Below are 12,326 nucleotides of genomic sequence, written 5' to 3'. Positions count from 1 at the left end.
GGGCTTCGATCCTGATTGGACACGAGTCTCACCCAGCAGATGGGGTGGGTGCTTGCTGAGTGGAAAGGAAGATGAGGAAAAGGAGCGTGTATGTGTGTCTGGTGGTGCAACAGAGTTAATTATAATGTGTGTGTGCATGGTTGTCAGGTTTTTAAAATATTTTACCTGAGAAAATGCTTAGAATTCAATTCATTTTTAGTTGCCAGGTTTTCAAATTGAAAGCCTTGTCCTCATTAATCATCTACAAAATCTGAATCATTTAATGTCAGTTCAGGTTCTTCCATGTTCTCTACAATTAATTCTGATTCTTCAAATGATACTTATAATAAATTAAAACATTTTAGAACTCCGATGACAGCAGCATATATATTATAAAGAAAAACCTCCAAAACCTGAACCATTTTTAAACGTGGGTACAAAGTAGGTAAGGCCTAAAGACATAGGAGCCCTGCCTTTCATTGCCCAATATGTTTCTCAACCCCATTCTTCTGCTTTCTCCCCTTACACCTTGATCGTCTTATTAATGAAAAACATATCTATCTCTGTCTTAAATACTTTAAATAACTTGGCCGCCACAACTCTCCGCAGCAATGAGTTCCATCGAGTCACCACGTACTGCCTGAAGAAATTCCTTATCTAAGTTCTAAAGGGTCATCCCTTCATGCTGAGGCTGAGCCCCTGACTCCTAATCTCTCCAGGTTACGGAAACATTCTCTATGTTCACTCTATCCAGGCCGTTCAGTATTCTGTAAGTTGTAATCAGATCTCCCCTCTGGTTCTTCAGATCCAGAGTCCTCAACCACTCCACATACGACAAGCCCTTCATCCCAGGGATCATTTCTGTCAATCTCCTCTGGATCCCCATCAACATCAACACATCTTTTCTTAAATAAAAGGACCCAAAACTGCTCACAATATTCACGTGGTCTGATCTGAGCCTTATACAGCCTCAGTAGTACATCATTGCTCTTGTTTTCTAGCCCTATTTAAATGAATGGCATTGCCTTCCTAACTGCCATCTAAACTTGCGTGTTAACCTTAAGAGAAACCTGAACCAGGACTCCCAAGTCTCTTTGTGCTTTTGATTTCCAAAGACTTTCTCCGCTTAGAAAATATCTATGCCTCGATTCTTTCTACCAAAATGTCTAGCCTTACTTTACCACACTGTATTCTATCTGCAACTTCTTTGCCCACTTGTTTAGCATGTTTAAGTCCTTCTTCCTGCTTCCTAACAATACCTGCTTCTCCACCTATTTTAGTGTTATCTGTAAACTTTGCAACAATGTCTTCAGTTCCTTTATTCAGATCATTAATGTCTAACATGAATAATTGTGGTCCTATCACTGACATCTGCAGAATTCTACTAGTCACTGGCTGCCAGCCTTTTATCTTCACTCTCTTCTTTCTGCCAGTCAACCAAAGCTCTCTCCATGCCAGTACCTTGCCCCTAACATCATGGGCTCTTATCTTATTTGACAGCTTCCTGAGTTGCACAGTCCCACAGAGGACTGTGCTGGGACCTCAACTGTTTACAATTTACATCAGTGACTTTGAAGAGGTGAGCACAGCACAGTAGCTAAATTTGTAGATGACTCTAATAGAGGTGGGAAAGTATGGTGTGAAGACAACATAAGGAAGTTGCAGATGGTTATAGATAAGTTGAGTGAGTGGGCAAAAATCTGGCAGATAAGAGTATAATGTGGGAAAATATGAAGTTGTTTACTTTGACAGAAAGAATAAAAAAAACAGAGCATTACCCAAAATATATTGCAGAATTCCAGGATACAAAAGAATGTCCTCTGGAGTTTAAAAGAATCAGAGGTAATTTGAAGATCCTGAGGGGATTTGACCAGGTGGATGTGTAAAGGATGTTTCTCTTCTGGGAAAATTTAGAACCGGAGGTCAAAATTAAAAATAACTGCTTGTCCATTTAAGACAAAGATAAGGAAAAAACGGTCTCAGAAAGTTGATAGTTTTTGGAATTCCCTTCCTCAAAAGGCAGTAAATGCATATCTCTAAATATTTTTAAGAGATAAGTAGATAGATTCTTGCTAACCAATGGCTGAAAGATTATCAGGGGGGTGAAGAATGTAGAGTTGAAGTTAAAATCAGACCAGTCGTGATCTTATGAATGGCAGAGTAGGCTTGAATAGTTCAGTCGCCTAGTCTTGTTCCTTGTTTGTATGATTTAGGTTTTCTCACGCAAAGGTCACACAATATTAGTATGCAGGTACAACACATAATCAAAAAGGCTGATGGATGCTATCCTTTATTAAAGCAGAATTGACCAAAAGAGTAAGAATGTAATACTTCATTTATATATCATATTGGTTAGACTAGGTATCGAAAAATGTGTCCACTTGGAATCTCCTTATTTAAGAGAAGATGTAAATGCATTAGAGAGGTTCAGAGAGGGTTTACTGGATTGACACCTGGAATAAGTTTTTTGTCTTATGAGTAGAGGCTGGGCTTGTTTCCACTGGAGTTAAGAAGAGTGAGGTGTGATTTGATTGAGTGAGTGAGATCCTGAATGGTGAGATCCTTGACAAGGTGGAAAAAGGCAAAATACTGTGAATGCTGGAAAAGTGAAATAAAAGGAGAAAGTGCTAGAGAAACTCAGTAGGTCTGGCAGTATTGTAGATAGAGAAACACAATTAATATTTGTGTTTCTCTCCAACAGCCTACCTACATTCATGACAGATGCCTACATATGTGAACATCTTACAAATAGGTTCTACAAACCTCTAATGGCCAAGTGATGTCAGCATCTGTTGATCCCTCTCAAGAGTCCCACTGCTCAATGTTTGCAAATACAGGCTTCCTAATACTAACCATAGTGCCATCTTAATTCTATGTTACTAGTGCCATCTCAATTCTATGTTACTGCTTGGGCAGCTGAGTTTATAGCCTGCCACTCAAAGTTGTGAAGCATTAAGACTCACAGCTCGTGGTTCTGCACCCCAATATATCCCTAATGTTTTGGCTATGATTCTGGATTGAAAATCTCAAAATGTTGCTTCGATGATTGTTAGCAAGGCAGCAAACTGATAATTGGAGAGATGATAGTTGCTGCTTCACCCCCTGAAATTGTTTCATGTTCTAAAGTTGTTGGGACCTAATAACACTAACCAAGATCATGATTTTCCAAGCATGCATTTTCCAAGCTCCTGCAAATGCTGACAGACCTACTGAGAATTGTAAGTAGTTTCTTTGGGATTTTAGTTTTTCATGCTTTCTTACAAGTCACCCTCTTGGACTATTCATTAAACATGTGTAAGACTCGGCAATTTAATTTCTCTCAGATCTGCTTTTTTCTTCCTAATAATATTAGAAAAGAAGGCAGTCATATTCTGGCAATATCACTGAGTTGGTGATCAAGAAACTTAGGCTATTGTTCTGAATAATTTGCTGGAGAAACTCAGCAGGTCTGGCAGTATTTGTAGAAAGAAAACAGAGTTAACATTAGAGTCCCGTGACCTTTCTTCAGTTCAGAAGGAATGGTAATATAGTTCCAAGTCAGGATAATATGACAGTTCTGTTATGAAGAAAGATCATGGAACCCAAAACATTAATTATTTTTTTTTTACAGATGATACCAGACATGTTAAGTTTCTCCAGCAATTTCTGTTTTATTTCAGATTTCCAGCATCTGCAGTTTTTTAAAAATGTTTTGAGGACATGGGCTCAAATTTCACTATGTCAGTTGATGAAGTATGAATTCAAAGCTATGTATACTGATAATCATGTTAACCATTGTTGTAAAAAGTTCAATAATGACGGGAAGTAAATCTACGGTCCTCACATGATCTGATGCAGAGGTGTTGGTGTTGGACTGGGATGGACAAAGTGAAGTGAAGGACTTATGTCTGAAACGTCGATCCTCCTGCTCCTCAGATGCTGCCTGACCTGCTGTGCTTTTCCAGCACCACACTCTTACATGGTCTGGCAAAAATGTAACTCCAAACCGACAGAAATGTAGTCACCTCTTAAATGGCTTATGGAGTCAACTGGTTTGAGAATGGGAGGTTATGTTGCAGCTGTACAGGACATTGGTTTGGCCACTATTGGTATATTGCATGCAATTCTGGTCTCCTTCCTATCGGAAAGATGTTGTGAAAGGGTTCAGAAAAGATTTATAAGGACGTTGCCATAATTGGAGGATTTGAGCTACAGGGGGAGACTGAACAGGCTGGGGTGTTTTCCATGCAGCATCGGTGGCTGAGGGGTGACCTTATAGAGGTTTACAAAATTATGAGGGGCATGGATAGGATAAATAGACAAAGTCTCTTCCCTGGGGTGGGGGAGTCCAGAACTAGAGGGCATTGGTTTAGGGTGAGAGGGGAAAGATATAAAAGAGACCTAAGGGGCAACTTTTTCATGCAAAGGGTGGTCCGTGAATGGAATGAGCTGCCAGAGGAAATCGTAGAGGCTGGTACAATTGCAATATTTAAAATGCATCTGGATGGGTATATGAATAGGAAGGGTTTGGAGGGATATAGGCTGGGTGCTGGCAGGTGTGTCTAGATTGGGTTGGGATATCTGGTCAGCATGGACAGGTTGGACCGAAGGGTCTGTTTCCGTGTTGTACATCGCTATGACTCTAATTACAGATGGGCAACAATAACCACAAAAAAAAACTGCCATTTAACCAAATGCTGCACAGGGCATTCTATTCATTTTCCTGTCTGTTTTCTCCCCTTTCTTACTTTGTCCCTGCTTTGAATGTTGTATCTTTGTAAATGTTGTCCCGTCCTGAGGTAGGGTCTAAATCGTGAAACGTCTACTTCTCTGCTTCTTCGCCGGTACTGCCTGGCCTGCAGAGGATTTGCAGCTTGGTAATACTATGGTTAGAAACCTCGCCTTTTTCACTTGAACGCGCAACCTCTGTCAATGACACTTGCCCCGCCTCCTGTCTGTTTTCCTGTGATCCCAGCCATACACGTGTGCTACTGCCGACTGTAACAAAACACAGACAACAGCCAATCATAGTGGCACTCGGGTAGCACGTGCCGTTCTAAAATATACCAGGTATCCAATCAGATGGAGTAACAGCAACACACTAGCAAATCAGAGAAGGGGGCACGGCATTGGACAGGCCCCACGTGGGGGAGGCGGCGACCTTCACCCTGTCCCGTCCATGCTCTCGCTATTAAGGTAGCACGACCCTCAATGTAGACCAGAGGAAGCCAAACATTAATGAAAAAATAATAGTAGGATATTTAGTCAGGATTATCCAACTATTCCAAAATTCTGCCGCGACTCATTAATTTCCCACTGCCTCGATACGACTTGGCAGGAATTACAGTGCAACGAGGTTTTAAAAGTGCGACACAGGTTTGGGAGTTACTAAAGGCCTGAACTGAGGAATGACTGTCCTTCCAAACACATTGGTTCAAACAGACTAATATATTTTTTTAAAAATCCAGTATGCTCAACGAATACTGAATTTCAAAGCTCTTCGTTTTCAATGTTTGTTAATTACAACATTAATTATACAGAGTATAATTTTAAAAGGTGCTGCAATTGGAAAATTAAATCATTATTATTATCGCATTTTGCTGTGATCAAGAAGAAACCTAATGTCCAATATCCATTTAAAACCTAGTTTCTACTTTTATTTTACCAGTCGTATTTATGGTGGTGATTAAGAATAAATTTAAATAGTAATCTGCAGAGGTAAATATTACAAAACAACGTGAAAGAAGTATAATTATTATATGGTCTCAATTCAGAGTCCATTCCTCAATGCATAATTCAGTTGACATTTCAATACATTCCAGGACAGCAACTTGTTAAAAATTTAAATAAATATTTTGATTCCCCCCAAAGAATTCTCTATACACGAAACCAAAACAAAACAATTCAGATCTTATTAAGAGCTGATAAAACCTGCCAACACGATCCGTATATAAGGCACACTATTAGCACACAGCATTAACGTTTCAAAATTACTTACTCGACTCCAGGAGATTAGATCATCTGTCCCTGGATCTTCCACCAAGGTCCATAACTTGCTTAAAAACGCGGGTACATTGCAATTTTGCTTCATTTTTCAAAAAAATTTGCAAAGTTCACAGGGTACTTCTCCCACCAACCTCTCTAAATAGTGCACTTCTTTCCCCACAGAGACAAACCTGCTGTGATGACTGCAGTTGTTTACTTCCCAATACAGTAGGTGAATTCGCGTTTAATACCGTTTGTTTCTGAAGTCCATGCTCCACACAAGCTGTGGGTGGGACCACTGGCGGAGCCTGTCAATCATCTGCTAAACCCGCGCGCTGCGTGAGTGGAGGGGCGGGGACCATGCAGGAACTATCCAATAGAAAACAGATGCGCTTTGACGATCAATTAATTTATCCAATAGAAAAAGGGGTGGGAGCAGAGCTCCAGGATGGTCTGCACACGCGCAACATGCCTGCTGTTGGACAGTAGGGCAGGGATGTCTTAATTAAGCCCTAATGGTTTTCTTTATTTTTGATGGTGAACTAAATTTTAAAACAGTTTCGGTTTCTGGACAGCTAGTGATGTGAATGATACAGAATCATAGAATCTCTAAATGCAGATTGAAGCCATTTGACCCTCCGAACAGCATCCCAATTTCTGCCCGTAAGCCCAGTTACCATTATCCATGGACACTATGGGACAATTTAGCATAACCAATCCATCTATCTTTGGAATGTAGGAGGAAACCAAAACACCCAGCAGAAAACCATGCATACACAGGGAGAATGTGCAAACTCCACACAGACAGTGACCCAAGGCTGGAAATGAACACTGTCCGGACCTGTGAAAGACAAAAAAAAACTGCAGATGCTGAAATCCAAGGTAGACAAACAGGAGGCTGGAAGAACATGGCAAACCAGGCAGCATCAGGGGGTGGAGAAGTCCGTGTTTTGGGTCTAACCCTTCGTCAGGACTCAGGTTAGTTGTAAGGGGACCTGCAGATAAAGTGGGTGGGGGCAGGATGGTGAAGTGGGAAGACATGAACATAGGTAGAGGGTATGACCTAGTTGGTCAATGGGAGGAATGAATCCTGTTGGTGGCTAGAAGGGAGGGTCGATGAGAGGAATGGAAGGGGTGGGGGCTGGGAAGGGAGGTTATTTGAAATTGGAGAACTCAATGTTGAGTCCTCTAGGCTGTAGGCTGCTTAAGTGGAAGATGAGGTGTTGTTCCTCCAATTTGTGGTCTGATTTGTTGGGGTAATGAAGGAGACCAAGGATGGTCATGGCAGAAAAGGAGTGAGAAGGGGAATTAAAGTGGGCGGTGACTAAGAGGTCAGGCCAGCCCCTGCGGACCCGCTGAGATGCTCAGTGAAACATTCCTTTAGTAAGCTGTATCCGGTGCTCCCAATGTGGTCTTCTGTACATCAGGGAGACCAAACATAAACTAAGGGAACATTACCCCAGAGGACTCAACATTGAGTTTTCCAATATCAAATAATCTCCCTTTCCATCACCCAAATTCCTACCCAGCCCCTCCCCCTCCCTTCCATTTCTCTCATCGACCCTCCCTTCTAGCCACCAACAGGATTCATTCCTCCATCGACCAACCAGGCCTTACCCTCTGTGTTCATCTATCTCCACCTCACTACCCTGCCTCCTACCACCTTTATCTGCAGCTCCCCTTACACCCATTCACAGTCCTGAAGGGTTACACCTGAAATGTTGACTTCTCCACTTCCTGATGCTGCCTGGCTTGCTGTGTTCTTTCAGCCTCTTGCTTGCCTACCTCTGGAATTTGAGGCAATATTACTTACACTGAGCCACCAAGGATGCAGCCTTCAATCTGGAAGGGCAGGTTGTGCGTGTCTCACTCTCTTTGCAGTAAAAAATACCTGGCACCTGAAGAAAGCTAATCTTTTTTTCTCACCAGGTGCTGTAAGCAGTTGCCTTTAACCAGTTACAAAGAAGTTTTGTTGTTAGTATGCTTAAAGGCATTGTGCCTCTTACAAAGAAGTGAAAAACCCCAGAGAAAGGAAATTGAGCATAAGTCCTGGCAAGTAAAAAGAACATCTCAACAACTCTGTGGATGGTGCTAGTGAAGTGGGCTTCCCTATGCTTTTCACTATCCCCAGAATAAAACTTCTTTTTGTCTGCAAACGGGTGTGGTTTTAAAATGGTTAAAGCTTTAACTAATAGAGCCACATGTTGATAGTTCATAAAATGTCAATTAGGATTTACTTATTTGTAATACAGTTCTTGTTAAGTTCTTGTTCAGTATTTGTGTTAACTTGATTCCAATGGACAGGTAAGTCAAGTATTTGTGTACTTTGATTAAATCATCAGTTTTGTGTTGACCCTGGGAGGGAGTTTCTTGTGCTGCAGGTGTAGTGTCCCTACCCATGGCCGAAAGAACCCAGCTTCAAATTAGAACATCTCTGATCAGATTGAATGGAAAAAGATTAAATTTAAACAAAATTCTGTAGCTATTCATCAAATGCTTATGGTGATCCTGGGGAGATTGGAGCTTGAGAATCAGTGCACTTTTCTAAACAGGTCATAACATTTTGAACTGGAGCCATGGAAGTTCATGCCTTTTATAACTATTTGTGAGTAGAAAAGAAACTGAACTGTAATAATCTATTCCTAAGTATCACCATTAAACTTATTTTTCTTATGGCTGGAAACCTGATATAAAAGTATTCCCTTGCATGAGAGAAGACATGAGAAATTCAGGGAAGCCCAAACTCTCAACATCATGCATGCTGGGTTTCAAACTAATATATCAAGCTGTGGTAGCATTGTGCAAAAGCAATGCTTCGCTAGAACAGACCTAAATAAACTTAGGGATAGAACTTTCCAGATATAACACAGACTTGCATTTTTATTGTTATTCATTTGTAGGACGTGAACATTGTTGGCTGGCCAGCATTTATTACCCGTCCCTTAAATGGTGCTATTCACAATCATTGAACTTTTCAAAGTGTTTCACAGCTGATGAAGTACTTTTAAAACAACTTTTAATGCAAGAAATGCACCGCAGTTTTTGGCATAGCAATTCCTGCAAACAGCCAAGTGATAATGAGTGTGATATTGTATTACGCAAAATTCATATGCACTATTGAACACATTACAAATCCAATGGACTGTACAGTGAACACATTCTAAGATACCCTTGTCTGAATACAAAAAAAAACTTAGAATAATCTAGAATTACAGGCAATTCTGTAATCCTAGAGCAAAAGAACTTAAGGAACAAGGTGTAGATTTGATTTTGTACAAGGGAACTCATAGTTAACTAATCTGTTTGAGTTCTTTGAGGAAGTAACAGGTGGTAAATAAAGGGGAACCACAGGATGTACTATACTTAGATTTTCAGAAGTCATTTAATAAGACGTTATATCAAAGATTACAATGGAAACTAAAAGCTGTGGTATAGGGAGGAACATATGGCATGGATAAAAAATTAACTAGCTAACGGGAAAGAAAGACTAGACACAAATAGGCAATTTTCTGGTTGGCAAGGTAGGAGTTGAATTTGACAGGGAATATTGTTGGGACTTTAACTTATTGCAATTTATTTAAATGTCTAAAATGAAGGGACCAAAAGCCTGGTTACTAAATTTGCTGATGATACAAAGATAAGCAGTGAAACAAAGAAATGAAAAAAAAATAGGGAAGAGGACAGGAGGTTACAAAGCGGTATAGATAAAGTAATTGGGCAAATATCTGATAAATGGAATGTAATGAGAAAATGTGAAATTTAACATTTGATAAGAATGGATAAACATATATAATTGATGAGAAATCACAGAGCTGAGATTTTTAAAAAGAAATTCATACGGTGTCAGCATTGCAGACTCCATCAGTATTTATTTCCCATTCCTAATTGCCCTCAAGGAGTAAATGAGCTATCTTCTTGAACTTGGTTTTTTGTGGATATGTTGCCAATCCAAGCATGCTGCTCTTATCTTGGATGATCTCAAGCTTAAGCATTGTACAAGCTGCACACATCCAGGAAAGTGAGGAGCATTCCATCACACTGGATAGGCTTAGGAAGTTACATCTGGCAGGATTTCGAGCCTCTGATCTGTTCATAAAACCACACTATTTATATGGCTAGTCCAGTTCAGTTTCTGTTCAATAGTAACCCCAGAATATTCACAGTGGGGGATGCAGCAATCATAATGACATTTTGTCTGAAGGGGCAATGGTTAGATTTTCTCTTGGATATGGTCATTGCCTAGCACTTAGGTGGTAGAAATGTTACTTGCTGCTTGTCAGCCCAAACTTAGATATTCGAGTCATATAGCACAGAAACAGATCCTTCAGTCTAACTTACCTATGTTGACCAAGTTTTCAAAACTAAACTAGTCCCATTTCCCTCTAAACCTTTCCTTTTCACATAGTTGTCCAAATTTCATTAAGATGTAAATGTACTTGCATCTACCACTTCCTCTGGCAGCTTATTCACATACAAAGTCTCAATCAGAATGGATAGAAGGAAACCAAGAAATATTTTTTATTTGGACTTCCTGAAGGCAAGATACCTCACAAAGGGTTAAGTAATGGTCAAAAGTCCACAGTGTTAGAGGTAGTTATTGGCATGGCTAGAGAATTGGCTAATTTGTTGTAATCAGCAAGTGAGGATAAGCAATTCAGCCTATGACTAGTGGAGTTTCATACTGATCTCCTTTTGGACTCTGATAACCAACCAACCCAACGGCCCTGTGGCTGAACACTAACTCCCCCTCCCACTCCGCCAAGGACATGCAGGTCCTTGGCCGCCTCCATCGCCAGATCATGGCAACACGACACCTGGAGGAAGAGCGCCTCATCTTCTGCCTAGGAACCCTCCAACCACAAGGGATGAATGCATATTTCTCCAGCTTCCTCATTTCCCCTTCCCTCCTCTCTCTCTTCCCCCCCATGTCAGTCCCAACCCTCGGACTCTGCACCACCTACTTGACCTGCAATCTTCTTCCCGACACCTCCGCCCCCAACCCCTCTCCGGCCTATCACCCTCACCTTAACCTCCTACCACCTATCGCATTCCCAACACCCCTCACCCAAGTCCCTTCTCCCTACCTTTTATCTTGCCCTGCTTGGCACACCTTCCTCATTCCTGAAGGGCTTATGCCCAAAACGTCGATTCTCCTACTCCTTGGAAGCTGCCTGAGCTGCTGCGCTTTTCCAGCAACACATTTTTCAGCTCTGATTTCCAGTCCTCACTTTCTCCTACCCTTTTCTATACCATCATGATTTTATAAACATCTAAAAGATCACCCCTCAGCCTCTGACACGCTGGACCAAAACCATCTTGATGTTAGGTATGGCTCAAGATGCAGAAAGCATTGGCTGTCCTGGTACAAAAGGATAGTATGGCAGTACACCAAGTAATTAATGTTGTCTATTACAAGAATTGAAAGCAAAATAAGATAATGCTTTAGTTATGATAAGACCAGATGTGAAGTAATATATACAGTATTGGCTTTCTCTAAGGAAGGAGATAAGTGTGTAAGCACCTCAGAGGTGGCTTACTTAAGAAGAATGATTGGACAGACTGGACTTGGGGTTTCTGAAATTTATACATTTCAATCAAATTGCCTCTTAAAGCTACAAGACCTTGAGGGGCCTGCACATGGGGGGAATGTTTTTTTTTGAAAACAGAGGAAGAATCTAGATTTAGGACTTAAAAATAACAGGTTGCCCATTGAAAACATTTTCTGATAGAGGGTTGAGTCTTTGGAACTCTCTCAAGGGGCAGTGAAGGCAGGGGTGGATAGATTCTTGATAAGGCAGGTGAAGATATGGAATAAACAGATCTGCCATATTTTATTGAATGGCAGAGAACACTCAAAACATTCTGCTGAAATAAGATGTTAGAAGAGGTCTCATGCGAATATATTCTTGTCCTGAAGTAGTTTTGCTACCTTAGCACAGTTTGTTCTGTTTCAGTGTTCAGTTGGAGTTATGGAGTGATTATGCAAATTAGTATGAAATTCCTTAACTACCAAGTGTCTTGGAATAGAAGCAATGTCAAAAAAGCCAACTTGTGATTTTGTAATGTGGCTCAAGATGTTTTTTTTTTAAAATGAACTCTCCATTGAGACAGATGAGGGAATTGTAAGTGTTTATTCTCTTCCATAATTCAGTATGGAGTTCTCTGGCTAGCAGTAGCATTGAAAAATAAATAGTTAGTAAAAAATGGGGAGGAAAAACAGGGTGACTGATTCAACCATGATTGTCAGCCTTCAGCAAAGGCATTAGTGAAGATCAGAAGCCCAGCTGCCCCACATTGCTAAAATGACCATGGGGGGGGGGGGGGGGGGGGAAGTAGGGATGGTGGAGATGGGATTTAAAAATCAGACCAGGAACCTTACACTT

The 12,326-nt window shown here is 40.8% G+C and overlaps 1 protein-coding gene across 3 annotated transcripts in view; it reads right to left on the bottom strand.

The window, feature by feature from the left end:
• Nucleotides 1-6,220, bottom strand: part of LOC122557281 (heat shock factor protein 1-like) — a 54,936-nt gene extending 48,716 nt beyond the window's left edge. For all 3 annotated transcript variants that reach the window (XM_043704814.2, XM_087991987.1, XM_043704815.2), the window contains exon 1: nt 5,957-6,220. In XM_043704814.2, the coding sequence (XP_043560749.1) occupies nt 5,957-6,049 (93 nt within the window). In that variant the 5' untranslated portion in view covers nt 6,050-6,220. The remainder of the gene's footprint in view (nt 1-5,956) is intronic.
• Nucleotides 6,221-12,326: the final 6,106 nt, after the last annotated feature.

This window comes from Chiloscyllium plagiosum, unplaced genomic scaffold (genome assembly GCF_037043375.1).
Source record: "Chiloscyllium plagiosum isolate Xiang-an unplaced genomic scaffold, Cpla_swu_hap1 HiC_scaffold_11, whole genome shotgun sequence".
NCBI lineage: Eukaryota > Metazoa > Chordata > Chondrichthyes > Orectolobiformes > Hemiscylliidae > Chiloscyllium > Chiloscyllium plagiosum.
Note: the sequence above shows the minus strand (reverse complement) of the source record. Positions and strands in the feature narration are given on the sequence as shown.